Below are 26777 nucleotides of genomic sequence, written 5' to 3'. Positions count from 1 at the left end.
AAGCATTTGCAGGTTCTGATTCTTCTCCTCCATGTTGCAAGGACCGTGCAGTTAGTTACTTACAATATGCTTACAGGAAATGCCATTTAACTCAAATACAAACATGCTGTTTGCTTTCATTATTAATCACCTAAGTGCCATTTAATTTGAATTAAAAAGTTAATCACTTAAATTTATCAAACATCAGCATGATTTTGAACGTATCCCACTTGGTTTGATCTGATTAGAACAATGGTACAGTACAGCACAGGAACAGGCCCTTTGGCAGTGAAGTTGAGCCAAAGTAATCAATTAGTTACCAAATGCCCAACTAAATGAATCCCTTCTGCCTGTGAAATGTCTATATCATTCAATTTCTTGTGCATTCATGTGCCTCTCTAAAAGCCTCCTGAATTCCTCTAGGTTATTTTTCACTACCACTGTCGCTAGCAGTGCATTCCAGGCACCTTCCACTCAGTAAAAAAATTCATCCTCACACATCTCCTTTGATTATATATTTTAAAAGGCTTTTTAAAGTACTCTTTTATTAAAATAATCTCAGAAATACTTTTAGCACTTACATCCTTTGGGAGATGCCAGTGATCTTACTCCCTATTTGATTTTTGTATTTTTTTTCTGATTCCATAAACATCAGCTTACCAATAATGATAGTGCTGCTCAATGTTCCCTCTGATCTTTTTTTACAGCTGTGAGGACCAACCATTGTTCTGAGCAGGAAGTTTTTACATGGCCTGAAAACTGCGCTGCACTTTCAATGTTTATTTGTAATATGCATACTATGAATATTTAGAATGTACAGCTGTGCAGGAACAAAGGCTAAGTGCACGGGAGCATTTCAGTTACAGCACGGCTGCACACCTGCACAGCTTTGAGGGAACAGTGCTGCAGCATATTTGTTGTGCAGGAGACAGAAGTGAATGAAAATGTCCAAGTGCACTGAAATGTAAGATGAAGGATTTTGATGTCAGTTGTTAGGTTCACCAATACTTTTCTGGAGATAATGCTGCAAAAAGCTTTAGTTAAAATTTATATATCCACATATAGAGGTTATCTAACATATTCTGATGCTCCAGGAGTGTGGTCGGCAGCTCACCCCAGTATTCCTAGTAGCCAGGGCTACCTAGTATTCCTGTTTTAAAAAGTGTTCTAGGTGTGGGTATTGTTCAAGAATTAGGGTGGGATGTTCAAGTTCATTTATTTTAGCTCAGGTTATGCAGTTATTCACTTGCATGTTTGTGTGCCACCCGGACTATAACTGGGGTGTGTAATAATCACCACCCCCATCTGTACGTGACTGAGTTAGTTCTCACTGAGCTGTTGTATTCTGTCTGTTATTGTACTTGCCGCAATAAAAGCAGCAGTTGAGATAAATAAGCTCCTGTTGCCTGTCATCATGGACCAAATGCTCGGTGTCAGGAGAGGGAACAGAAATTGACGGCGAAATTAAAGAGCAAAGAGTGCCTTAAGACCCGGGGAATAAGTTGAGCAACCGAGCGGTATGCCTCCCCTGCACCCTGGGACTGAGCTCCCAAAGACGAGACACTGACCCAGAGGGAGAAGCTGGGAACCGAGTATCATTCCTTCCCAGGAAACCCCAATGGGGTGAGTGTACTCAGGCTCTCCTACCCGCTGTACACGCAAGTGCATCACTCGCAGACCACGCCAGGGAACTCAAGATGTCGCTGCCATGGGAGGACTGGCATCAAAGCAGGTACCACCAACACTGCCAGAGAAAGAAGAGGACTAACAGGCCCTAGCAATTAACACCACAAGGTCCACCCTGAAGCTCCCTTGATACAATGGTACCGGCTGCTTGGAGACTTGCCTGAGTAAGTCAAACTTGACGCATGGCACAATGGATGGAGCTCCACCAAGACAGTGGTGCACCTTGCCCTGGCACTCGGGGATATGCTCTGCGGGCCCTCCTTGACCTAACGCTAACTGAGCGGCCTGACTACAGGGCCCGCCTAGTGGCAATGGTGCAGCCTTTCAAACAGAAGCCGTTGGAGGAAGCAATGAGGGAAGAACTGGGCAGTGCCCCAGCTGGCAGTGTCGACCACCACTGGGACTTTTTGGACTTTGGGGTTGCCAGGGACAACTGACCCCTCAGTTTGACAGCTTGCCCTGGCATTCCTCGCTTATTGTTCTTGTTTTAAAAAGCATTCATGACATGCGTTTTCAGTCAAATTATGGTGAGCTGTTAAATTTACCTTCACTTGGGTTATACAGTTGTGTACCATCCTGACTGTAACCAGGGGGTGTAATAATCACCTGCCCCATCTGTATGTGACTGTATTAGTTCTCACTGAGCTGTCGTGCTCTGACTATTATTGTGCTTATCACAATAAAAATGGCAGTTGAGATAAAGGAACTCTTCTCATCTGTTGTCATGGACCGAATGCTCATCAAAATACTTTGTTATACAGAGGGGATGGAGTTCCTGGAAATATTGTCTGGAACACTGGGAGTACTTTGCAACGGTGGGAAAATTTTGATTGACCATGAAGTGATTCACAAGTAAGACTATACAGCTGTTAGTGATAGAATCATAGGTTTGCAGAGTCAATCAACACAAAAACAAGCCTTTGGCCCACCAGGTTAATTCCAGTCATTAATCATCCACCTATTATAATCACATTTATTGACACTCGGTCCATAGCATCTGATGTGTTACTAAAACAAGTTCCAGATAATTGGGCTATCAGTTATCAGGACAGCCACTATTTCAGACACATCTTAAAGAACAGAAACTAATCAAGAAAATAGATGGTATTCCCTTCATTTATTTAGGACACTTTGGTTGAGTTGGTTGAGGCCTCCACTGGTCAGAGTTGACCATAGATATTGTGTCCTGGCTGTCTAGGTACATAAGCCTGGGCAATACAATATGGAGGGCAAGCTGTTGCCCAGATAGCAAGCTCCCCCTCTCTATGCATCTGATGAACCCAAAAGAGCGGCAGCGATCGATATAGTTTGATCCTAGAACTGTCGCAGGAATTGCCAGTCAGCATTGAAGTTAATGTAGGGCTGCCTTAGGGACTCTAGCTGTAAATTCTTTTCCTCCGGGTTTGCACCCGAAGCCTTCCCCATGAGTGGGAATAACCACAAGGCAACGGAGGTTTGAGATCAGAGTTTTCCTTCTCCTAGCTGAGCTGCCAACCACGGCCGATGAGCCCCATCTGCCTGAAGTGACTGGATTTAAGACACCAATAACCCGCTTTGCCTGTAGAAATGGTTCCGCCAGGCTTAGTAGCTAAGCCACACATGAAGGCCAGGAGCTGGTCTTGGTTGTCAGAGGCTGTTTGAGGCAGACACATTGGGAACATTTAATGGAGCTTGCCTCATTACCACCCCCCAGTTATAACAACATTAAGAAACATTTGGGAGACTCTGCTGCTTAATTGTGAGAGGGGACTCTTATGGAACAGTTTCTAACTAGCGTCGGTTGTGTGCACTTTTGTGGCAGTTAGACACAACACTGCTTACAACAAGCAGTTTTTAAATTGGCGCCATGGTAGCATAGCAGTTAGCATAGCGCTATGCTATTACAGGTCAGAGTTCAATTTCGGTATCCACTGTAGGGAGTTTATATGTCCTCCCGATCAATGCATGGGTTTCCTCCGTGTGCTCCGGTTTCCTCCCACAGTCCATAGATGTACCGGTTAGTAGGTTAATTTGTCATTGTAAGTTGTTCTGTGATTCGGCCAGGTGGCGTGGCTCAAAGGATCAGTACCTCTCTAAATAAATAGTGTCAGCTGTGTGTGTTTATGTTCAAAACGTAGTGATTTCTGTCTCAGACAGTTGACGGGAAATAAGTAGTAAGCCAATTCAGAACTGTTTTGCTAACTGCAGTTTCAAGCAGTTAAGTTCAGAGATATCAGATATGGGCCGGTAGTAAAATGAAATAATTTTACTATTTGAACGAGTTATTTAGAATTTAAAGGTATTGATGAACATCTTAAATGTTACAATGAAAATGAAGATTTGGAGGATGCAATGTTCGAAAGCATTGTATGAAGCCAGTCCATTATCTGCACTAGGTGTTTACATTGATTTTGTTCATTAACAGTCAGTCAAAGGGCCATGGCAGCTTCACTGGGTGAATTCCTCCTTCAATAAATATTGGGAACAGGTACACAATTTTATAGTACTCTAGTTGTATTGGTAGTGTTCTAATTTGTTTAGTATTTCATTTAAATGCTTATTTTGTTACTCAATTTGTCCATATACTCACCTAGATACTTGTTAAATATTCAGGCAGTATGTTTCAGATTTTAACCACTCTGTAGGTGAAAAAATCTCTTTTTCAAATCTACTGTAGATCTCTTACATTAGTGGTTGCCAACCTTTTTAAGCCCAAGATCCCCTACCTCAGCTTTAGTGAAAGGCAAGATCGACCTCCTAACTCGTTTAGTCATGCGCATGCGCACCGGGCAAAAAGACCGGAAATAACACCCTGCAACCTGGAAACAATCTCTCTTTACAAACAGCTTTCAGTAGCGGGAGTATTGCTATATTACCATTATCCTAATTAGTATTACTTATTTTTATAATGCTCACTTTACAACAGTACTTATATATTTATTTTTCATTTTTTTCGGGATCTGCTGGGAAAGTCTCAAAGATCGACCGGTTGATCACGATCAACCGGTTGGCGACCACTATCTTACACCTTATACTAAAACTATGCAATGCTTTCTAGTTTTAGATAGCTCTATTTATATCTACTTGAATTATGGCCCTTATAACTATCAATACCTCAACTATATTCCCCCTTACTCTCCACTCCAAGAAATTTAAAAATCCAATCTATTTACTCTCTTCATAACTAAGTAAAACTGTTCTATGTTCTAAGTTGCTTCATTCCAGGATCTTCTACCCATTCCAATGAAAAATCATGTTCTTTGTATAGAATTGCAACCAAAACTATACCAGCAATGGCCTAACCAACGTTTTACCATAGCCTCCCAGCTCTTATATTCCATAAAAATTAATAAACTCTTTAATAAATTCATATACCAAATTCTTTAAATTCATTAATACAGCCTTTAACAAATATAATTTAAATTCTCTTTGATAAGAGAACATACACTCAGTGGCTACTTTGTTAGGTATCTCCTGCTCCGAATAAAGTGGCTACTGAGTATATGTTCATGGTCTCCTGCTGCTGTAGCTCAGCCATTTCAAGGTTTATTGTGTTGTACATTCAGAAATGTACTGAAGTGTACTATGACCATGACTATGACTAGAAATGCTCTTATGCACATCACTGTTGTAATATGGGATCATTTGGTTATTTGCCTTCCAGTCAGCTTGAACAAGTCTGGCCATTCTCCTCTAACTTCTCTTATTCACAAGCTGTTTTCACCCATAGAACTGCCACTCATCCGATGGTTTTTGTTTTTCATACCATTCTCTGTAAATACCAGAGCAGGAGTTCACAACCTTTTTTATGCCATGAATCCCTACCATCAACTGAGGTTAGGAACCCCTGAACCAGGTTAGGAACTCCTGCAGTAAAGACTGTTGTGTGTGAAAATTTTAGGATATCAGCAATTTCTGAGACTTAAAAATTACCCCATCTGGCACCATCAATCATTCCACAGTCAAAGACACTCAGATCACACTTCTTCCACATTCTGATATATGGTCTGAACAACAACTGAACCTCTTGACAATGTCTCTATGTGCTTATGCATTGAGTTGCTGCCATGTGATTGGCTGATTATATATTTGCATTAATAAGCAGGTGTACAGGTGTACCTAATAAAATGGCTACTGATTGCATTTCTCATGTCTACTTCACCTCCTTATCTAGCTGTGCTGACATCTGCAGGCATATTTAGACCCTCACGCTATCCTTATTAGTCCTCCAAAAGTACATCACCTTGGACTGATCAGGATTATTCCCTCTGCTAGTACGCTGCCCTAATCTAATAAACTAAATGAAAAGGTTTTGTAGCCTCTCACTCTGCTTTATCCACAAACTTACTAATTAAACCTTTTTAACACCTGCAAAGAATATTTTATGGAGGCAACAAATTTCCTAATATAGAGATTTCTCAGGAGGCTACACCGATTCTATGAGATATGTTGTCCTTTCCAACTGGTGGATTGTGAAAATTACCTTGGGATCCTATCCAAGTCATACTCTAACAAAGCTTCTGCTTGTCTCAGGCAGACCCAGCCACTCTCCAAAGAAATCTCAGTAACCCCATCCAGAAGAAAGCTAATTACATGACTGCCACCTCATACACCACCACAAATATTAATTCCTTTTATAAATAACTAATTGTTCATAGCTACACTGTGAACTATCCACTGACTGCACTGTTCACCTCCAACATCACCGGTCAAATCTGTGACATGCATGCAAAGCAAGAAGTGGTTTGGAATGCAATCTACAACTTTTTAACCAAGCCACACAGTCTCCTGACTTGGGAATGCAGCATCTTCAATTCTGGATCTAAATCCTAGAAATGTTTAGATGTACTTTCAAATTCAGCTTTCCCCTGGAACAGGAAACTACCATCTTTGCAAAGGCAATTACTCTCATGACCTAAAAATAAATAAAGGACACATGCACCATTCAGAGAATGGTATGTAATGCTCAATATTAAACTCTCAAATGAATATTAAGCAAGAGTTAAAATTCTCTTGAATATATGGTTTATTTTATGATATTGCAGACTTTTTGGCCTTATGTGTGTAAGGGGTTTCTTCTTTTATGTTACTGCGAAGGCTAACAAAATGGCTTCTTTGTTATGTTATAATTAAAATGTTTTTTCTGTAATAATAACTGTGATATAAGGAGTTCTCTCTCTCTCTCTCGCTTCTTGTTTGGGTTATATTATTGATAAGAGATGGAATGAGCCAATTGGGATAGATGTTATTCTTTCTTGTGTGTCTGTAAGCTATTGTTTTTCGTGGGCTTTGAGGGAGAAGGCGCGATGGGGACAGGGAGAGGAGATGTGATGCTGTAAGCTGGGGGGTAGAACGCACCCCGAGCAGGAGTCCGAGGCCCAGGGTCTTCGGCGAGGAGAGGAGATGAAGACAGACTCGTGTGGATCGTCTGGTCGACCACCGCGGTTGGTCCCAGGCGGCGGGTCGAGGTGGTCGGAGGGGATGGAATGGTGGAAAGAAGACTCCGTTAATTGAGCTCCAACTGTTGTGCACAAAGTGGTTGAACTTTGATAAGTTTGGCGCCTTTTACTTTCCTTTTATATTTTATCTCTATTAATTACATAGTTCCAGTAAGATCTATAAAGTGTAATCATTTAATCGCTTATGGTGTATTGTCTGTTATTTGGTGGGGTGGGGTACCTCACACAGCATCCACACAAATTTGATTACCCAGTCTGGCGGGGCCAAAGGCTGCTCCTCCTGGACGAAAATGAGTTCACTGAGCCTGAGGCTTACCAGGGGGCTACATGCGTTTTAGTAGTTGCATCATTTTGATACATATTGTATCCAAGTCTTAATCGAGGTCATTCCAAGTTGGCCTCCTTCCCACTTTTATTAGGTGTCTTTGTGTTGTAAATTTGTTGAACATGCAGTAATCATTGTCTTCGACTTGGGGAATGGGGCTGATAATGTTAGGTTTTGATGTGTTGAAGAATGTTATCTGAGGATTACATTATGACCTTTAATGAGCCACTTGCAATAGCCTGCACCTGCAGCTTGATTCTATAACTACGGCAAAAAAAAATAATCAATTGTCAAGGTTGAGGACAATATGCTTGGTTAATGAGGAATGTTCGTTGCAGGTTGCTTTCACCTTAGGTGGATTAATAGAAAGTGAAAAACTACCTGCTGATTCAGGAGATGTTTAAATGCTGAATAGGATGCTGCTAAAATTTGCCTCTTTAATGAAAACCTTTCTCTTCACATGGGCTCAGATGGAAAAGAGTAATATTGATGGATCCTTATATTTGAGAAGTTCTGCAACAGAATACAGTTAGAGAGCCCTAGTATAATGCATAATACGATCATAATATTGGCAGTAATGATAAATGGCCTAGAAATTCTGCAGCGCTAACTATTAATTTGTTATTGTATTCTGTAACAAGGACTAATTAGATCATTAGCTCATGGCTTAAAAATTCTGAGCCAAAAGTACAAAGAGAGGTCCAGTGGCTGGGTCTCCTGTAATCAGATTGCAGGAGTGGAGAGGAGTTAGGAATGAGGATCGAAGGGTAAAGAGGAGTTATGAATTGAGACCTGAGGGTCAAAATGGATTACAAGTTGAAATTTGGTGACAAGAGAAGTCAGTTCATGCCAAAAGGGTATGAATTGGGGTCAGAGGTAGAGGGGTCATAAATGGAATTGGAACATAACTTGAAGCTATCTGAAAATTATCTCAACCATGCCTTAATCTGGAGATAAAGTATCTATTTTCTTATGTGTAGCACTGTAACTACAAGTGTTATGTGGCCCAACTCTTAGATTAGTATATCACTTCTTGATATTTTGCTGAGCATCAAATTAATTGACAGAATTCTATTTTGTATTTCTGAAAAGAACTGCATGTATGGAAGCCAAAGGACATAGTAAAGTGGTTTCTCTTCTGAACAAGGGTTGTTGAAGGTCTCACTGACAGTGATGTCACAGTGGAAAACAAGGCAGAAATCCTTTTATATGCATTATATAGGATGATTTCCCATTTTGAAAGAGATATGTTCAAAAAATATTCCATGGCTGGAGTTCCCAACTTGGGCTGTATGGACCCTTCGGTTAATGGCAGATATCTACGGCATTAGAAAGGTTGGGAACCCCCGTTCAATGGAATAATGGCAGCAACAGACACTCCAAAATTCAATTTACATTAAATTTCTAACAATCCACTAATGTTCAGAACTCCTCATGGGTTGAAATCTTGCTCACAAAATTTCCTTGAACCCCTTAATTCTCAATAGAGCCTCAGTTCCAGCACTCCCTGTAAATACATCTGAAACTTGTTTTCTAAGCCTTCTTACGGCACACCACCCATTTTCCTTTTAAACTTAAGGAACCCCATTTTCCTCACTCCCTTTAAACTTACTGGGCTCACATGGAAACATACTAGTCTGTGGTGTATCATTTAAAATTAAGTGAATTAAATATGTGTTTGGCTATTGTTCGGAATAAAGTCTAACAGTCCAGAAAGTCTGCCAGCTGGCACATCAGAAGCCTCGGGAGTACTGTATTAACAGAGTTTTATTCTACACAGGAATATATTTCCGTAGCACTGTTGCTGTTCTGTTCACAATAAACTCAATATAAATATAGCAATATTGCTTCTGTCAGAGACAACCAAGATCACCAAAACTATTGGCTTTCTGCCATCCCTCTGATACCAAGGCTACTTCAGCCCACTATGCAAATGACAGGCTGCCAGCAACCTGGTTGTATCATACAAGCTGTCAGCACAGTCTGTCCACTGACTCTGGGGAAAGATATTAGCACAAAGACAATCAAAGGCATACCTTTTAAAGCTGTACATGCACACTCTTGCATGTACAAATGGAAAATTGATGTAGCCGCAATACCACAGTGTTCAATGTAACTGATGCAGTTTAAACAGAGGCAAGTCTGGGCTTCAAGCACTTCGAGAAATAGATTTACATTTTCCTTGGAATTATACTATTTAAGTTCATCAATTAAAACCAAACAATAATGCAGAATTAATTCACTTTCTTTGCCACTAGTACATCATGGCAGCAACTTGCCAAGGTGTCTTTAGCAGAACCTTCCTAACCCACAACTTCAACTACATGAAAGGATGAGCAGCAGATTCATGGCATGATGACCAACTCTCCAAGACACAAACTATGCTGACTTGGAAATATGTGACTATTTTGTTATTATTATTGGGTCACCATCCTAGAAAACACTACGCAACAGCAATGGGGAGCCGTTTCTCCAACATGACTGCAGTACTTCAAATAGGCAGTGCATTGAAATCATCGTCACAAAGGCAATTAGGACTGTGCATTCAAATGCTGACCTTTCCTTTCGACACCTGGGTCCCAAGAGAGAGAAAAAATAGACTGCAGTAGAATCAATGGTGTGACGTTTATTCTAGTCATGTTGAATTGGAGTATTTTGTGTGAACTGGGATGATTGGTAATAAGATCAGTAATGACATTTTCAAACCTAATGTGGGATCTTGATTTTACATTATTTGAGTTCCTAGTAATTAGAAAATTACAATGTTTTAATTACTTAGTGCTGTGAAATTAAATTTCAATATTGAATAGTCAGTTAACAAATTTACAAAATTACTGCAATATAAATTACTTATCTCAGGTATGATGTACCTGTCAACTGACCATTTTAATGATTCTGATATTCCCTGTATTATAATTAAAATTTAAAGTTGTTACTATCAAACTGAAAATACTATGACTCTCTCGTGGCGCAGGTCATCATGAAGGGGGAAGATGCATCAATTTGCAATACAAATTTTATAATCTCGAATACAACATTGAAATCTCATGAATGATTTAAATTGCTTTTCTCTCCTGCATTTGCCTCAGCTTCTTTCTCAGTATCTAATTATTACTATTGGCATTCCACTTTTTTGTCTGTCATATGTACTCCCCATTAAGCATCCGTCTTTTCCAAGTCTAAATCATTTCTTGTTCCAATCTTATTACATACAATTTCTGCATTTCATTCTCTTCCTTTATTGTCTGAAGAAATTGTCTGAGCATTGTCAGTCCTGTGATGGGATTAATGATGCACCAAGAAAATCACTTAGTTTTTGGAATCGTACAGGAAAGCATTCAAAAACAGCTCCTAACTGAAGCACAACTCATATTTAAAAGAACAGTTGAAATAGCAGTATCAAGGGAAACAGCAGACAGAGACACAATTGAGTTGTAGTCAGGAATGCAAGTGAGTATGAACAAAACTACAACATCTAAACAGAATCCAGCCTGGATAAAAATGTGTTACAATTACAACAGGGGCTCACATACATCAGACCAATGCAGGGTTAAAGGTGAAACTAGCAGAAATTGCAACACAGTAGGACACGCACAAAGAGTATGCATGGCTGACAAAATAAGTGGGCTGTGAGGGGAAGAGAAAAAGATAGAATCAATTTGCAGTTTCAAAAAGAGTTCTAATCTTCATGCTGTCAGAATCAGAATCAGGTTGATTATCACCGGCATGTGACGTGAAATTTGTTAACTTAGCAGCAGCAGTTCAATGCAATACATAAGCTAGCAGAGAGAGAAAATAATAATAATAATAATAAGTAAAATAAAACCATAATATGACAAAAAATATGACAATATTGAGAGTGACTCAGGACTGCGTAGCCTTGAGATTTACTATGTGGAGACTATCAATGGACCTGACCGACACGCCACAGTTTGTGCGGCTTTAGAGCTGTGTGTCAGACATGGCTATAAGTAGCACGGGGGCACCACAGGGGCCTGTATTGGCTCCCTTCCTGTTTACCCTGTATACCTCGAACTTTAGATAAAGCACTAAGTTAGGTCATCTGCAGAAATTCTCTGATGACTCAGCAATAGTTGTGTGTATAAAGGAAGGATGGGAGGATGAATACAGGGCCCTGGTGGAGGACTTTGTCCAATGATCGAAGTTGCTGAATCCTCTGTAGCTCAACATTAGTAAGACCAAGTAGATAGTAATGGACTTCAGAAAGACTAAGCCTGCATTGCTCCCTGTTACTATTGATGGTGCTGTTGTGGATGCAGTGAAAATCTACAAGTAATTGGTGGTGCACCTGGATGACAGACAAGTGGAGCACCAACACAGAGGCTTAGTACAAGCAGGCCCAGAGTCACCTCTGCTTCCTGAGGAGAGTGAGGTCCTATAGAGTATGCAGGTCACTCCTTCACATGTTCTACCAGTTTGTTGTCGCCAGTACAACCTTCTACGTGGTGGTGTGCTGGGACAATGCAATCAACATAGCTTGAAGATATAACAAGCACAGTGTATAGAGAGGAACAGATGAACGTTTGGATTTGCAGAAGGCGTTTGATAAGGTGCCGCATAAACAACTTTTCCATAAGATAAAGATGCATAGGGTTGGGGGGGGGGTGTGATGTATTAACATGGATGGAAGATTGGTTAACTAATAGAAAGCAGAGAGTTGGGACACATGAGTGTTACTCTGGTTGGCAATCAGTGGTGAGTGATATGCCGCAGGGGTTGGTGCTGGGCCTGGAACTGTTCATGATATACATTAACGATCTGGAAGAGGGGACCAAATGTAGCGTATCTAAGTTAGCTGATGATACCAAATTGCGTGGAAAAGCAAATTGTTCAGAAGATACGGAGAGTCTGCAGAGAGATATAAATAGGTTAAGTGAGTGGTAAGGGTCTTGCAGATGGAATACAATGTTGGTAAATGAGAGGTCATCCACTTTTGAAGGAAAAAGCAGATTATTTTTAAAATGGTAAACAATTGCAGCATGTGGCTGTGCAAAGGGAATTGGGAGTGCTTGTGCATGAATCACAAAAGGTTGGTTTGTAGGTGCAGCAGGCTATCAAGAAGGCAAATGGGATGTTGGCATTCATTGCTAGAGGGATTGATTTTAAGAACAGGGGGGTTATGCTGCAAGTGTACAGGGTACTGGTGAGGCCACACCTGGAGTACCGTGTGCAGTTATGGTCTCCTTACTTAAGAAAGGATATACTAGATTTGGTGGCGATGCAGAAGAGGTTCACCAGGTTGATTCCAGAGATGAGGGGGTTAGACTATGAGGAGAGAATTGCCTGGGACTGTACTCACTGGAATTCAAAAGAATGAGAGGTCTTATAGAAACATATAAAATTATGAAAGGGATAGATAAAATTCAGGCAGGAAAGTTGTTTCCACTGATAGGCGAGACTAGAACTAGGGGACATTCCCTCAAGATTCGGGGGAGTAGATTTAGGATGGAGACAAGGAGGAACTGCTTTTCCCAGAGGGTGGTGAATCTATGGAATTCTCTGCCCAATGAAGCAGTGGAGGCTATCTCCATTAATGTATTTAAGACAAGGTTGGATAGGTTCTTGCATAGTAGGGGAAGTAAGGGTCTATGCAATTGGCAATTGCCTTTGATCTGGGCCGACATTTACGTGCCCGGCGGCACCTAATTAATTAACTTGTTTATTTAGGCTTTTTTCGTAAAGATGTGCTGGGTGCGCTCCAGCTACTGCTGCACCCCTGCATGCTTCATGGCCCGGTATCGGTCTGCGGCCCGGAGGTTGGGGACCACTGCTCTACATGACACCTTGGCTGAATAGAAGAATACTTTTAGGAATAGACGGAGACAACTGTGCTGCTCCCAAGAGCGCTATATGAGGTCTTTCTTACCCTCGGCCACTAGGCTCTATAATGAGTCAACCAATAGCTGGGGAAGTTATGGCCCCCTCCTGATAGACTGTTTGAAGTAACTTATTCTTTATTCTTTCTTACTTTTACTCTAATATTCATATATCTGTGCACTTGTAATGCTACCATGACACTGCAATTTCCTTTGGGATCAATAAGGCATCTATCTATCTCTCTAGACAAGCAATAAGGCTTGCACTAGAAGTGAACAGCAAATTAATTAAACTGGAATTGTACACTGGCTCAGGTGTTTTCCGTCATTCCAGAAAATGAGTTTGAACAGTGAAATAAAACAACTACAGCTTGATTAGAGATGCATCCTCCATTTGAATGCCACACCCCCTGCAACAGAGTCAACTGAAAGTGAATTAAGAAAGGCAGTAGATAATGCCACAGCAGTGTTCAAGGATGGCATTACAAAACTCAAACATATCAAGGGTAAGATCATGTCAAATAAAAACACCACACCCAAGTTTTACAAACCTGTTTGATTCCTTATATCATTCGTAATAAAGTAACAAGTGAACTAGATCACATGGAGGCTGAAGGAATTCTTTCTGAGGTTGAGTGGAGCCCATTGACAAAACCAGTGTTCATAGCAACCAAGAAGGATGGATCTGTCAGGATCTGTGGTGACTTTAAGGTCATCATCAACCCAGTATTGAAAGTATTGGGGTGTATGGGGTGTCAGGGAGGGGTAGCACCTCTGGTGGGGGACATGTCGCGTCCTTTTCAGGGCGGTTAGTCCACCTTTGGTCCCCACTTAGCACTCAGCTCTCACCTGTGGCTCCCCGTAGCTGTTTGCATTCGACAGCGGCCACACCCCGGGCAACGGCTTCGACAAGCCAGCTAAACCAGGTGAGGGTAGCCGACGGGTCTCAAACCCTCGGTGTGATAGGGAGTTGCCTATCCCAGCATGTGAAGACAGACTCCGGCGGATTGAGCGGACGAGACCTATGGAAGGCCCAACGGTCAAGAAGGTGGTCTCTGCAAGCGTTGTGGAACGTGTAGAGCAGGACAAGACACAGAAGACGTCCTGGTCATCTGCTGCACCTAGTCCCATCTCCAGCCATCTAGACTCTGTCTTGCCACTAGATCCAGATGGGAATTGGGAAGAGAGAGTGAGGCTGACACTGTGCAACTCTCCCTCACTTAAATCCAAATCACGCGCTAGTCTCAACACCATCATAATGGTGTCGAGGTCCTCATTGACGTCAACGATGGACGAACAACCATTGAAAGTATATCAATACCCTCGACCCAGGATAGAAGGTATCTTTGCAAACCATTCTGGAGGGAAACATTTCAGCAAAGTGTACTTAGATGAGGCCTGCCTATACATAGGTAGCCAGGGGCATCATACCCAATGAGTTAGTATCATGCTTGTCCCAGTATGCAAAGTAAGGTCCAGTGGACTAGGCACATGAAGATCCCAGTTTGTGATGTTTGTTCGTACAGAAAGATTTGGACTTCTAAGGTCAAGAGAGTGAAACTGCCAAGTGCAACAGCCTTTCCATCTTAAAAATGCTCCCATCCAGGTTTCCTATCATTGTTGGACATGACAGACAACCAACACCACCTACAGATAGAGATGGAAGAGTCCAAGGGTTTCTCAACATAAGCATTCACAAAGGGCTTTATTGCTAAAATAGGCCTACTTTTGGAGTAGCATCTACATCTGCACTCTGGCAGAAAGCTATGGACCAGATGCTGTAAGGCTGCCCAGGCAGTCAGTGTTACCTAGATGACATTGTTGTTACCAATAAGGATTACAAGGAACATCTGTGTGGGCACGTGGCCAAGTAGTTAAGGCATTCGACTAGCAATCTGAAAGTCGTGAGTTCGAACCCCAGCCGAGGCAATGTGTTGTGTCTTTGAGCAAGGCACTTAATCATACAGTGCTCTGCGACGACACTGGTGCCAAGCTGTATGGGTCCTAATGCCCTTCCCTTGGACAACATCAGTGTCGTGGAGAGGGAAGACTTGCAGCATGGGCAACTGCCTGTCTTCTATACAACCTTGCCCAGGCCTGTAACTGCCTGTCTTCCATACAACCTTGTCCAGGTGAAGACTTTCCAGGTGCAGATCCATGGTCTTGCAAGACTAAGGGATGCCTTTATTAAGGATTACAAGGAACATCTATTTAAAAAATCTTAGAAGATTATGGGCTCGGAGTATGACATGACGAGTGCAAATTCTTTAAACCAAGCATCACTTGCTGTGGTCATACCATTGATGCACAAGTTTACACAAGTGTGCTGAGAAAAATTCAAGCAGTGGTGGATGCCCCAGGGCCAAAGGACGTATCACAGTTGTGGTCCCTTTTAGGATTTGTCAAATACTGTAACAATTTCCTGTCAAACCTGGCTACTATGTTCCACCCCTTGAACTCACTCCTACAGATCTGGAAGAAATGGAAGTGGACAAAGCAGTTTTTCAAAGAGCAAAAAGAATGGTGACATCACTGTACTCACAAATTATGATCCACATTATCCAGTGAAGCATGCCTGTGGTGCCTGTGATACAGGTTCAGTCATGTTATATGTTGTGAGTGATGGAAGTGATAGCATTTGCATCATGTCCCTTTATCGCCGCAGAAAAAAATATAGACAAGTTGACAGAGAGGCTTTGAGTCTTGTTTGTCATGTAAAATGTTTTAACTAGTATCTGTGTGGGACAGAATTTACCCTCATTACTAATTATCAACCACTTTTGTCCATTTTCAATCCATTGAAGTGTGTTGTACCAACAACAGCAGCACAAATTCCTAGCTAGGTTCTGTTTCTTAGAGGACACAATTACAAGTCCAGATTCAAAAGGACATTTAATCATGCAAATGCTGATGGATTGTCCCATTTATTATTGGAAAAGGAAGTACCAGAAAATTTGCAAAAGAGGACACTCCTCTGAACATTTTCTTCCTAATGGAAATCAATAGTCTTGCTATTACAGCAGGGATGATTGAAAGGAAAAGCAGAGTAGACCCCACACTGTCTCAGGTCTACACGGCAACCCAAAATGTTTGGAATATGAAGCAGAAATTCCAGTTCCCCCATTTTTCCCAGTTCCAGGACAAACTTGCCCTCACTGCGGAATTCCTTATGTGGTGATTGAGAGTTGTACATTCCAAGCTGAGATCTAAAGTGTTGGAGGAGCTATATGTTGGTTATCTAGGCACAGTCAAAATGAAGGCATTGTCTTGAAGCTTTGTCTGGCGACCTGAGGTAGATCAGCAGATCAAGCAGCCTTGCCATGCACTCTGGGATGGCAATACATCCAGAAGATGTCATGCACAGCACCTCTCCATCCCTGGGAATGGCCTGCATTGCCCTGGCAAAGGATTCATGTGGATTTTGCCAGACAATTCATGGGCACAAATTCCTTAGCAGAAGTGGATGCAGCTACACGCTGGCCAGAAGTGTTCACAATAGCCTTCACTACAGTCTCTCACACTGTTGATGTATTGAGAAGCCTCTTCTCTAGGACTGGTGTTCCTGAGCACTTAGTCTGTGACAATGGACCATAGTCTGTTGTGAAACAGTTTCAGTTATTCTTCGAAATGAATAGAATAAGACAAATTACACCTGCACTGCACCGCCCAATTAGAAGTGGCTTGGCAGAAAGATTTGTCCACAGTATAAAGAATGCACTGTGTGCAATATCGGCAGAACACTCTACACTGAATCAGAAGCTTGCCAATTCTCTCTTTGTATATCTCCATGCAGCACACTCCACAATCAACAACTCGTCAGCTATGCTGTTCCTGGGTTGTCTCTTCCGCTCACACCTGGATCTCCTCAGCCCTAATCTCAGAAGGAGTATGCACAACAAACAGCTGAGACAAGCTGAGGGCTCCTCATACAAGGAGTTCTATATTTCACTCATGGACAAGTAGTCCTGGTGAGGCACTACAGTGATGATCAAAAATAGGTTCTTGGAAAGGTTAAGGACAGAACTGGACCACCCTCCTACACAGTGGGAATTGCATTTGTTGTTATCAGGAAACAACACATGGATCAGCTGAGGAGAGCAGAGTTAATTGTTAGAGAATAAAGGTGGCCATAGTTGGCAGAACCACCTCCTGCAGTCTCAGAGTCGATCCTACAACAACCACGGAGCAGGCCCCAGCACCTGAGATTTTTTTAACAGCCATAGGTCTCGCCTGTCAAGCAGAGTGAACCACCCGCCCCCACCTTTCTCAGGAAAGACGTTATCCCACAAGAGTAGAAAACCTCCACAGCAACATTTTCCACACAGAACGACGAGGATGGTCCCATTATAGGTGCTGGATTGCCTATGCATTACAGTAGAAAGCTTCAATTGACAAATAAAATCAACAGGCCAAATAGATTGTATTTGTAAAATATATGATTAGTATTCAATTTTTCGATGAAATATGAAGGTGGACATTTTATGACAAAAATAAAGCTGTAGAAAGAAGTGTCCAAATATTATTTTGCATGCAGGATCTTGAATAATGTTTTCTTACATGTGTTAAATTTATTCAAAGCATAAAGGTAAAATATATTGTATACTGAACATAACTGAGTCTATTTAGCCAATATATACCCTGTATGCTTGAAGCATGTTTAGAAAATAATATAAATCTTACTTTATGATCTAAAATGTTAAGAGTATGGGATGTATCTTTAATAATAAATTTGTAACATTGCAATTTTAATCTAGACATTTGAAAGAGGGAGTTGTCTTGATCTTAGTTGTTTAAAGAAATGTTGGACTCTATGCACAATGGAAGAACCTGTCAACCAGAAAAATAAGACTTCTCAGCAAGGAGCTTGGGAGTTCTCTGCAAACCGATCCTTCAATTAATCCTTCATGGATATGGCCATATCTACTTCTGAGCAAACTAAAACTAATACTCGTGGCAAGTAAATCTGCAGATTCTGTAGAGATAAGCTGTTTGCCTTGTTCTAAAGTGATTTATACTAAAGGAAATTGCACATAGACGGGAATGAACTGGGATGGGTTAACAAGCAGAACAAATTTGGAAGAGAAGTACAATCCTTCAGTTCACTTATAGCCATAGGAACTATTATTAAGGTTAAAGTCTGTCATGAGCCTTGTGGCCCATCAGGCCGGTGCTTATGCCGGTTTCTGTGGCGTGAAGCGACTGAGAGTACGAGAATCCGCCCCTCCCGCCTCCGGATAGGATGCCAGTTTTTTTTTTGCCGGTACCCATTCTCAGCTGGGAAGACTGGAGCATTGTGTGGTTAAGTGCCTTGCTCAAGGACACACACATTGCTTTGGCCGAGATAGTGGCCTTAAATGAAAGCTCCCATAACATTTGTACTGATTTATTTCACACTTTTGAAAATGCTTCTTAAAAAAAAATCAAAATACAATTTCCACTTAAATAGCATTTTATTATATGCTAGGAAAATTTCAAGTACTTCACAAACGAATTTATAAAAAATTATCTAGACCTATGGTAGCTAACATCCAACTCCAAAACCAAATCATTTCAATAATGTTTCGAGAAAGAATGTGCTAAATATTAGTTAAGACTCTGGTGCTTAGCTGCTTCAGAATTGCTTCTCCCCATCAAGATTAAGTTTGGCTGACTAGTAATGTAAACATTATTACCACAGTGATGATGTTTTTTGTTAATTAATTCAACACTTTTCTATCATGGCCAAAAAGGCAAACAAGTGAACCATGTAGATAACTTTTCAAAAGTACAGTTACAAATTTTAGCAATCTTAACAAACATTGACATGAAAGTTACACCTGTGGGAAAGTTTAGATACTCACATGCAATGCGGACAAAAGCCTTTTGACTTTTAGTGGTGCCTGAGGTGCTCCATGCCACACACTGGCACCAATATTCTTCTAAACCAAACATCTTCTCTACTTGCTGACGTGAAATATCAGTTCTAACCTGTAGTACCACAAGTCCTGTAAGTAACAACAATTTTATCAGCAAAGCTTGAAGGCATCAGTCACAATGTTCCTTACCTTGAACCACACAAGCCACAATAACAGTTTAAGCATATTTTTGGCTGCAATTATCACACTCCCCTTCAAGCAGAGACTTTTGAATTAAGTTTACATCTCCTGTGGGGTGCTTCCCTCAATATTAAGTACACCAATTTTGGAAGTGGCGGGGAGAGGAACAAACTACCAGCAGGGAACTGCAGCGATTGGGTCCCTGGCACTGAGTATGATGCTGTGGCTCAGAAAGGAAGGCGGGAAGAAGAGGACTGCAATCGTGATAGGGGATTCACGGTTGGAGGAGTAGACATGAGATTCTGTGCACACGATAGAGACACCTGGATGATATGTTGCCTCTCTGGTGCCCGGGTCAGGGGTGTCTTGGATAGTATCAAAGGCATTATAAAGGGGGAGGGTGAGCAGCTAGAATACTTGGTCCCTTTTGGCACTGATGACAGGGGTAGACAAGGTGAGGAGGTCCTGAAGAGAGAAATTAGGAAGCTCGGTAGAAAGTTGAAAAGCAGAATCTCCAGGTAGTAATCTTTGGATTGCTGCCTGAGCTACGCACGAGTGACGATAAGAATAGAATGATTTGGCAGGTGAATACGTGGCTGAGGAACTGGTGCAGGGAGCAAGGGTTCAGATTTATGGATCATTGGAACCTCTTCTGGGGAAGGCACGACCTGTACAAAAGGGAAGGGTTATACCTGAACCCGAGGGGGACCAATATCTTTGTTTGCTAGAGCCGTACAGGAGGGTTTAAACTAATTTGGCAGAGGGATGCAAAACTGAGTGATGGGGCATTTGGTATACTGCGCAAACAGAGGCAGTGTGTAGTGAGACTGTGAGGAAAGATCAGTAGATGATAGGGCAAAATTACGGTAAGTGGAATGACTTGCAGTGTAAAAGGAGGACAAAATCAAAATGGTGACAAATACAGGACTCAAGGTGTTACATTTAAATACATGTAGTATATGCAATAAGGTTCTTGTAGCACAGTTAGGGACTTGTAGGTATCATGATGTGGACATCACTGGGTCATGGCTGAAAAAAGATCATAGTTGGGAGCTTAACATCCAAGTATACACATTGTATTGAAGGGAGAGGCAGGTAGGCAGAGGGGTTGCTGTGGCTCTGTTGAAATCAAGTGACAGAGGTGAAATAGGATCGGAAGATGTAGAATCGTTGTGGGTAGAGTTACAGAACCACAAGGTTAAAAAGACGCTAATGGGTTTTATATACAGGCTTCTGAACAGTAGCCAGCATTTGGACTATGAAGTATAATGAGCGATAGAAAAGTCATTTTATAACTAATTTGCACTGTTTGTACTTTTTTATGTATTAATATCTCTTGTACATTTATATCGCAACAGTGCATTAGTTTCTATATGTTTTACCTTTTGTGTACTAATTCAATAAAAAGATTTAAAAAGAAAGAGAGATAGAAAAGTCATGTGAAAAGAGCAATGTTATGATAGTCATGGGAGATTTCAAAATGCAGATAGATTGGGAAAATCAAGTTGGTGCTGATTTTGGATCCCAAGAGAGAGAATTTGTAGAATGCCTATGAGATGGCTTGTAGAGCAACTTGTGGTTGAGCCCATTAAGGGATCAGCTATTCTGGATTGGGTGTTGTGTAACAATCTGGATTTAAATAGGGTGCTTAAGGTAATGGAACCCTTAGGAGACAATGGTCATAATTTGATAGAATTTACCCTGAGGGAGAAGCTAAAGTCAAACGTATCAGTGTTGCAGTGGAGTAAAGGGAATTACAAAGGCATGAGAGAAGAACTGGCCAAAACTGATAGGAAGGGGACACAGGTAAGGATGATGGCAGAGCACCAACAACAGAGTTTCTGGGAGCAAGTAGAAGGTGCAGGACAGATACATCCCAAAGAAGAAGTAATCTAAAGTCAGGATGGCACAATTGTGGTTGTCAAGCGAAGTCAAAGCCAACAAAGAAGCAAATGAGAAGGCATATAATAGAGCAAAAATTAGAAGGAAGTTAGAGAATTGGGAGCTTTTAAAAACCAACAGTAGGCAACTAAAAAAGCTGTAAGGAGCAAAAAGTTGAAATATGAAGGTATATAGGCATCTGTTAGTCTCATGAGATTTCCAGGGCACAGGCCTGGGCAAGGTTGTATGGAAGACCGGCAGTTGCCCATGCTGCAAGTCTCCCCTCTCTACGCCACCGAGGTTGTCCAAGGGAAGGGGACTAGGGCCGATACAGTTTGGCACCAGTGTCATCGCAGAGCAATGTGTGGTTAAGTGCCTTGCTCAAGGACACAACAAGCTGCCTCAGCTGAGGCTCGAACTAGCAACCTTCAGATCACTAGACTAACACCTTAACCACTTGGCCACACGCCAACACAATATGAAGGTAAGCTAACCAATAATATCAAAGGGGATACCAATAGATTTTTCAGATATAAAAAGAGTAAAAAAGAGGAAAGAGTACATACTGGACTGCTGGAAAATGACACTGGAGGGATAGTAATGTGGGACAAGCAAATTACGGATGAACTGAATAAGTATTTTGCATTAGTCTTCATTGTGGAAGACACTAGCTATATGCTGGAAGTTTGAGAGTATCAGGGGCAGAAATGGGTGAAGTTTCCATTACTACAGGGAAGGTGCTTGGCATGCTGAATGGTCTGCAGGTGGTTAAGTCACCTGGATCAGATACACTACACCAGAGGGTTCTGAGCAAGGTAGCCGAAGCAATTTTGAAGGCATTAGTAATGATTTTTCAAGAATTACTAGATCCTGGCATGGTTCCGAAAGACTGGAAAATTGCAGAAGTCATTCTACTGTTCATGAAGGGAGGGAGGCAGAACAAAGGAAATTATAGGCCAGTTAGCCTGACCTCAATGGTTGGGAAAATGTTGGAGTTGATTGTTGAGGCTGAGGTTTTGGGGTACTTGGAGACACACAATAAAACGGGCAAAGTCAGCATGGTTTCCCTTAAGGAAATAACAAGCAGGATAGACAAAGGAGAATCGGTGGATGTAGTGTACTTGGATTTTCAAAAGGTATTTGGCAAGGTGCCAAACCTGAGGCTGCTTTGCAATATAAGAAACCATGGTATTGCAAGAAAGATACTAGCATGGTTAAGGCACTTTCTCATTGGCAGGAAACAAACAGAGGGAATAAAAGGAGCCTTTTCTGATGCTTTGCAGGGGTCAGTATTGCAACCACATCTTTCTACATTGTATGTCAATGTTTTGGGCTAATACGAAGATAGGTGGAAGGGCAGGTAGTGCAGAGGAAGTAGGAAGGCTGCAGAAGGACAGAGTAGGAGAATGGGCAAAGAAATGGCAGATGGAATACAGTATCAGGAAGTGTACAGCGGTGCACTTTGATAAAAGGAATAAAAGCGTAGAATATTTTCTAAATAGGGAGAAAATTCAAAAATCTAAAGTGCAAACGGACTTGGGAATCCTAATTCAGGATTCCCTAAAGGTTAACTTACAGTTCGAGTCAGTGGTGAAGAAGGCAAATGCAATGATAGCATTCATTCATTTTGAGAGGACTAGAATATAAAATCAAGGATGTAATGCTGAGTCATATAAGGCACTGGCAAGGCCTCACTTTGAGTATCTTGAGCAGTTTTGAGCCCCTTATCTAAGAAAGAATGTGCTGACATTGGAGAGGATTCAAAAGAGGTTCATAAAAATATTTCAGGGATTGAAAGGCTTATCATATGAGGAGTGCTTGATGGCTCTGGGCCTGTACTTGCTGGAATTTTGAAGAATGTTGAAAAGCCAAGGTAGAGTTGATATGGTGAAGATGTTTCTTATAGTGGGGGAGTCTAGGACCTGAGGGCACATCCTCAGAATAGAGGGATGTCCATTTAGAGTGGAGGTAAGGAGGCATTTCTTTAGCCGTAGGGTGGTGACTCTGTGTAATTCACTACCACAGGTGGCTGTAGAGGCCAGATTATTGAGTGTTTTAAAGGCAGTGGTTGATAGATTCTTGATAAGTCAGAGCATGAGTGGTAATGGGGACAAGGCAGGAGAATGGGGTTGAGACGGATATGGATCAGCCATGATCAAATAGTGGAGCAGAATCGATGGGTCGAATGGCCAAATTCTGCTCCGATGTTTTATGGTCTCATCAGCTTTATATGCCAGAAACTTTGCCCACAGATTTCAAATAAATTGGGAAGACCACATTTATTACTCAATCTGAGTTTCTCCAAAAATTTTATGATGGGCTTTCTTTATAAAAATGATGCTTTTATGATAGCTCTGGGTAGTTCGTTTTGATTTATTATCCGGGGGATATGAAAGTAAGGTGGTAAACTTAGAGATGAAATTATAACAGACCTGTAGGGAATCATTCAACTGGTGATGTTCCATCCTGAAAGCTACTCATCTTTTTCAGTAGTAGTGATTTCATGACCAATAGAAGTTGATGCAATATAGTTTTCGGATATTGCATATTTATGAAAAATTTTGAAAGAAACAATGGTAAATTCCAGTATCAGTAAGAATATCTGTTTCAGCTTGCTTATTTAAATTTTGTATTACCAGTTGATGAAGAACCAAATAGTAGAACATTGCCCAGTGACAGAAAAACAATTAAATGTATCTGGCTAAGTGGACAAATCAAAAAATATGCCCAACTCCATGATCTATAAATAAGTCATGTTAATAAAAATGTAATTTTCGCATTTTGTATGTTCACAGATAAGTAAAATTAAAAGTAAATGGCACATTTCAATGCACAATTAAGCTAAAGAAAATTAATTTTATTTCTTAAGATGTACTTAAGCATCATAATTAATATAGCTGCACAACTATAAATTGCAACAGTGTGAACAATGATTTTGCTTCTATGAGTTTTAGTTCCTCTGTCAATATTCTCCATAGTATAAAGAATATCTTTAAAACAATACAATTGTCTGTTGGCTCTGTCAAAGAGCATAGCCTCGCTCCACAATATCTAATAGTCATTCTGTTAAATTGTTAATTAAAAAAAAACAGAAAATTTGAACGTAGTGTAGTGTAGACCCTTTGGCACACAATGTTTTGCTGACTTTTTAACCTACTTTAAAATCAATCTAATCCTTTCCTCCTACATAGTCTTCCATTCTTCTATCATCCGTGTGCCTATCTAACAGTCTCTTAAATGATCCGAATTTATCTGCCTCTATTACCCAAACTGGCAGTGTGTTCCATGCACCCACCACTTGGTATAAAAAGCCTACTTTTCACGTCCCCCACATATTTTCCTCCAATCATCTTTTTGAGTATAGCACACACCTGAAAACTTTCTTATACTTATGAAAGTTTTCGAATCAAAGTCATGATGTGATGTCATGTTGCAATGCATTAATTCAATAAGTCTGAATGTTTCGAAAGCACCTCAGAGTCTGCTTTCTTCACACAAAACCTGGAAGCAATGCTTTCTTATGGATATAGTCCCCATTCCAGTTTGAAGTATTACAGGGATGGCCATTCATTGTTATTTTCATCTTCATTACCTCCAGGGCTATTTCAGAAGTAGACAACATACAACATTTTAAACTTCATGTATTTTGGATGTGAATAGCCAATTACATTCAATGAAACAGAACTACAAAATAAGAATCTAAGGAAAGTGCAATTTAAACAGTCAGAAAGTGCTGCCTTGACACTTGACTTGGCAGAACATGACGTACAGAAGCACAGGAAAATTGCCAGAGCTGTTGGATGGCACCACTACGTCTGCAACGCCCATTGCAATAGAGTTCAGCCTCTGCAGAGAAACCATTAAAAAACTGTGCTATCACAGCCTTGAGAGAACCTAGAAAAAAATATTGATTGTACATATAATCACTAGAGCATCTACTACAGGTATCTAGGGAAGTAACAAAGTCAAAGAGTTATTGAACATCACAGCACAGAACAGGCTTTTCAGCCTATCTAGTCTGTGCTGAACTATTATTCTACTTAGTCCCATCGACCTGCACCCAGAACATAGCTCTCCATACCCCTCTCATTCATGCAGCCATCCAAAGTTCTCTTAAATGTTGAAATTCTAACCGCACCCATCACTTCTGCTGGGAGCTTGTTCCCCACACTCACCACACTCTAGCTGAGGAAGTTCCACCCTGATGTTCCCCTTTAACAATTCTTCTTTCATCCTTAACCCACCAACACTAGTTCTAGTCTCACCCAGCCTGCTTGCATTTACCCTACCTATACCCCTCATAATTTTGGACACCTCTATCAAAGCTCCCGTCAATCTTCTTCACTCCAGGAATAAAGTCCTATCCTATTCAACCTTTCCCTATAACTCAGGTCTTCAATCCCCAGCAAAGTCCTCATAAAAATTCCTTGAACAATGAAGAAAAGACTGCACAATAACCCATTTTATGTGGATGTCAAGGATCCCGGGAGGAAGTTTGAGCATGTTAGTGATATATTCACAGGGTGCATGAGTCTCATTTTATTGATTACACAACAGAAGGAAACTGATCCAGCTAAAAGGGAGGAGTATGAATGCCAATCCATTGGTTAAAAAGTGAAAACATTCTAAACAATTTACACAAATTCACCCTTTCAATATCTATAGTAAATTCATTTTGATGTATCTTGTAAGCTAAACACAGTTCTGCTTCACATATTGGAACGACATGCTCACTTTATCACTAATTAGAAACTTTCAAAACAGTGCAATGAAAACCAAAGCATCATAATAAAGATTCATAGAGGCATCAATCACACTTAGTGCAACGCCCACAAAATTCCACGTATACCTACAAAACCTCACCATTCTGCAGATTATGACAAATTCCTGAAGCGAAGTTTAAAGTGTGATTGTTTTGACACAACTTTTTCCAATTAATACATTGCGACATTACATGTACTTACAAAGAAAAGTAACAAGTATGAAAACTGGAAGATTTAGTTTCATGAAATGTAATTATTAGGTTAAGTGTGGCTTTTCTTCCCTTGCAGTTTGGAATTGGAGAATGTCAGTGTTTGAAAGAATTTCCCACCACAGCTTGCATCATCAGACATTTCTCCAGATTTGGAATGACTTGCAGGTTTCAAATTTCCTTTGGTCATGATTCGAGAAGGATGCTTATCATGTCATAGCAGCACAGTTGGATCATTTATATCAGTGGTCCTCAACCACCGGGCCGCAGATCAGTACCGGGCCGCAAAGCATGCGCTACCGGCCCGCGAGGAAAAGATATGATCTGGCAATATGAAACGATATGAGTCAGCTGCACCTTTCCTCATTCCCTGTCACGCCCACTGTTGAATATGAATGCACGTGAGGTCATCAGTGACCCAAGATGCAAATGACCCAAGACGTGCAAAGGAACGGGTCCGTGACCCATTTGTGAATGTCCCTGGTGAATCATCCATGTCAGCGCAGGAAAAGGATCAACTCCTCGAGCTTGCAAATGCCGGTGGGTGAAAAGTATGTTTGACATAACATCTCTGCCAGCATTCTGGATCAAAGTCAAGGCTGAATATCCTGAGATAGCCACGAA

The 26777-nt window shown here is 41.0% G+C and overlaps 1 protein-coding gene across 1 annotated transcript in view; it reads right to left on the bottom strand.

The window, feature by feature from the left end:
- Positions 1 to 26777, bottom strand: part of unc5a (unc-5 netrin receptor A) — a 337030-nt gene that overhangs the window by 205472 nt on the left and 104781 nt on the right. The window contains exon 6 of the mRNA XM_072264606.1: positions 19106 to 19249. Within this exon, the coding sequence (XP_072120707.1) occupies positions 19106 to 19249 (144 nt within the window). The remainder of the gene's footprint in view (positions 1 to 19105; positions 19250 to 26777) is intronic.

This window comes from Mobula birostris, chromosome 7 (assembly GCF_030028105.1).
Source record: "Mobula birostris isolate sMobBir1 chromosome 7, sMobBir1.hap1, whole genome shotgun sequence".
Classification (NCBI taxonomy): Eukaryota; Metazoa; Chordata; class Chondrichthyes; order Myliobatiformes; family Myliobatidae; genus Mobula; species Mobula birostris.
This window is presented reverse-complemented; position numbering and strand designations above follow the sequence as displayed.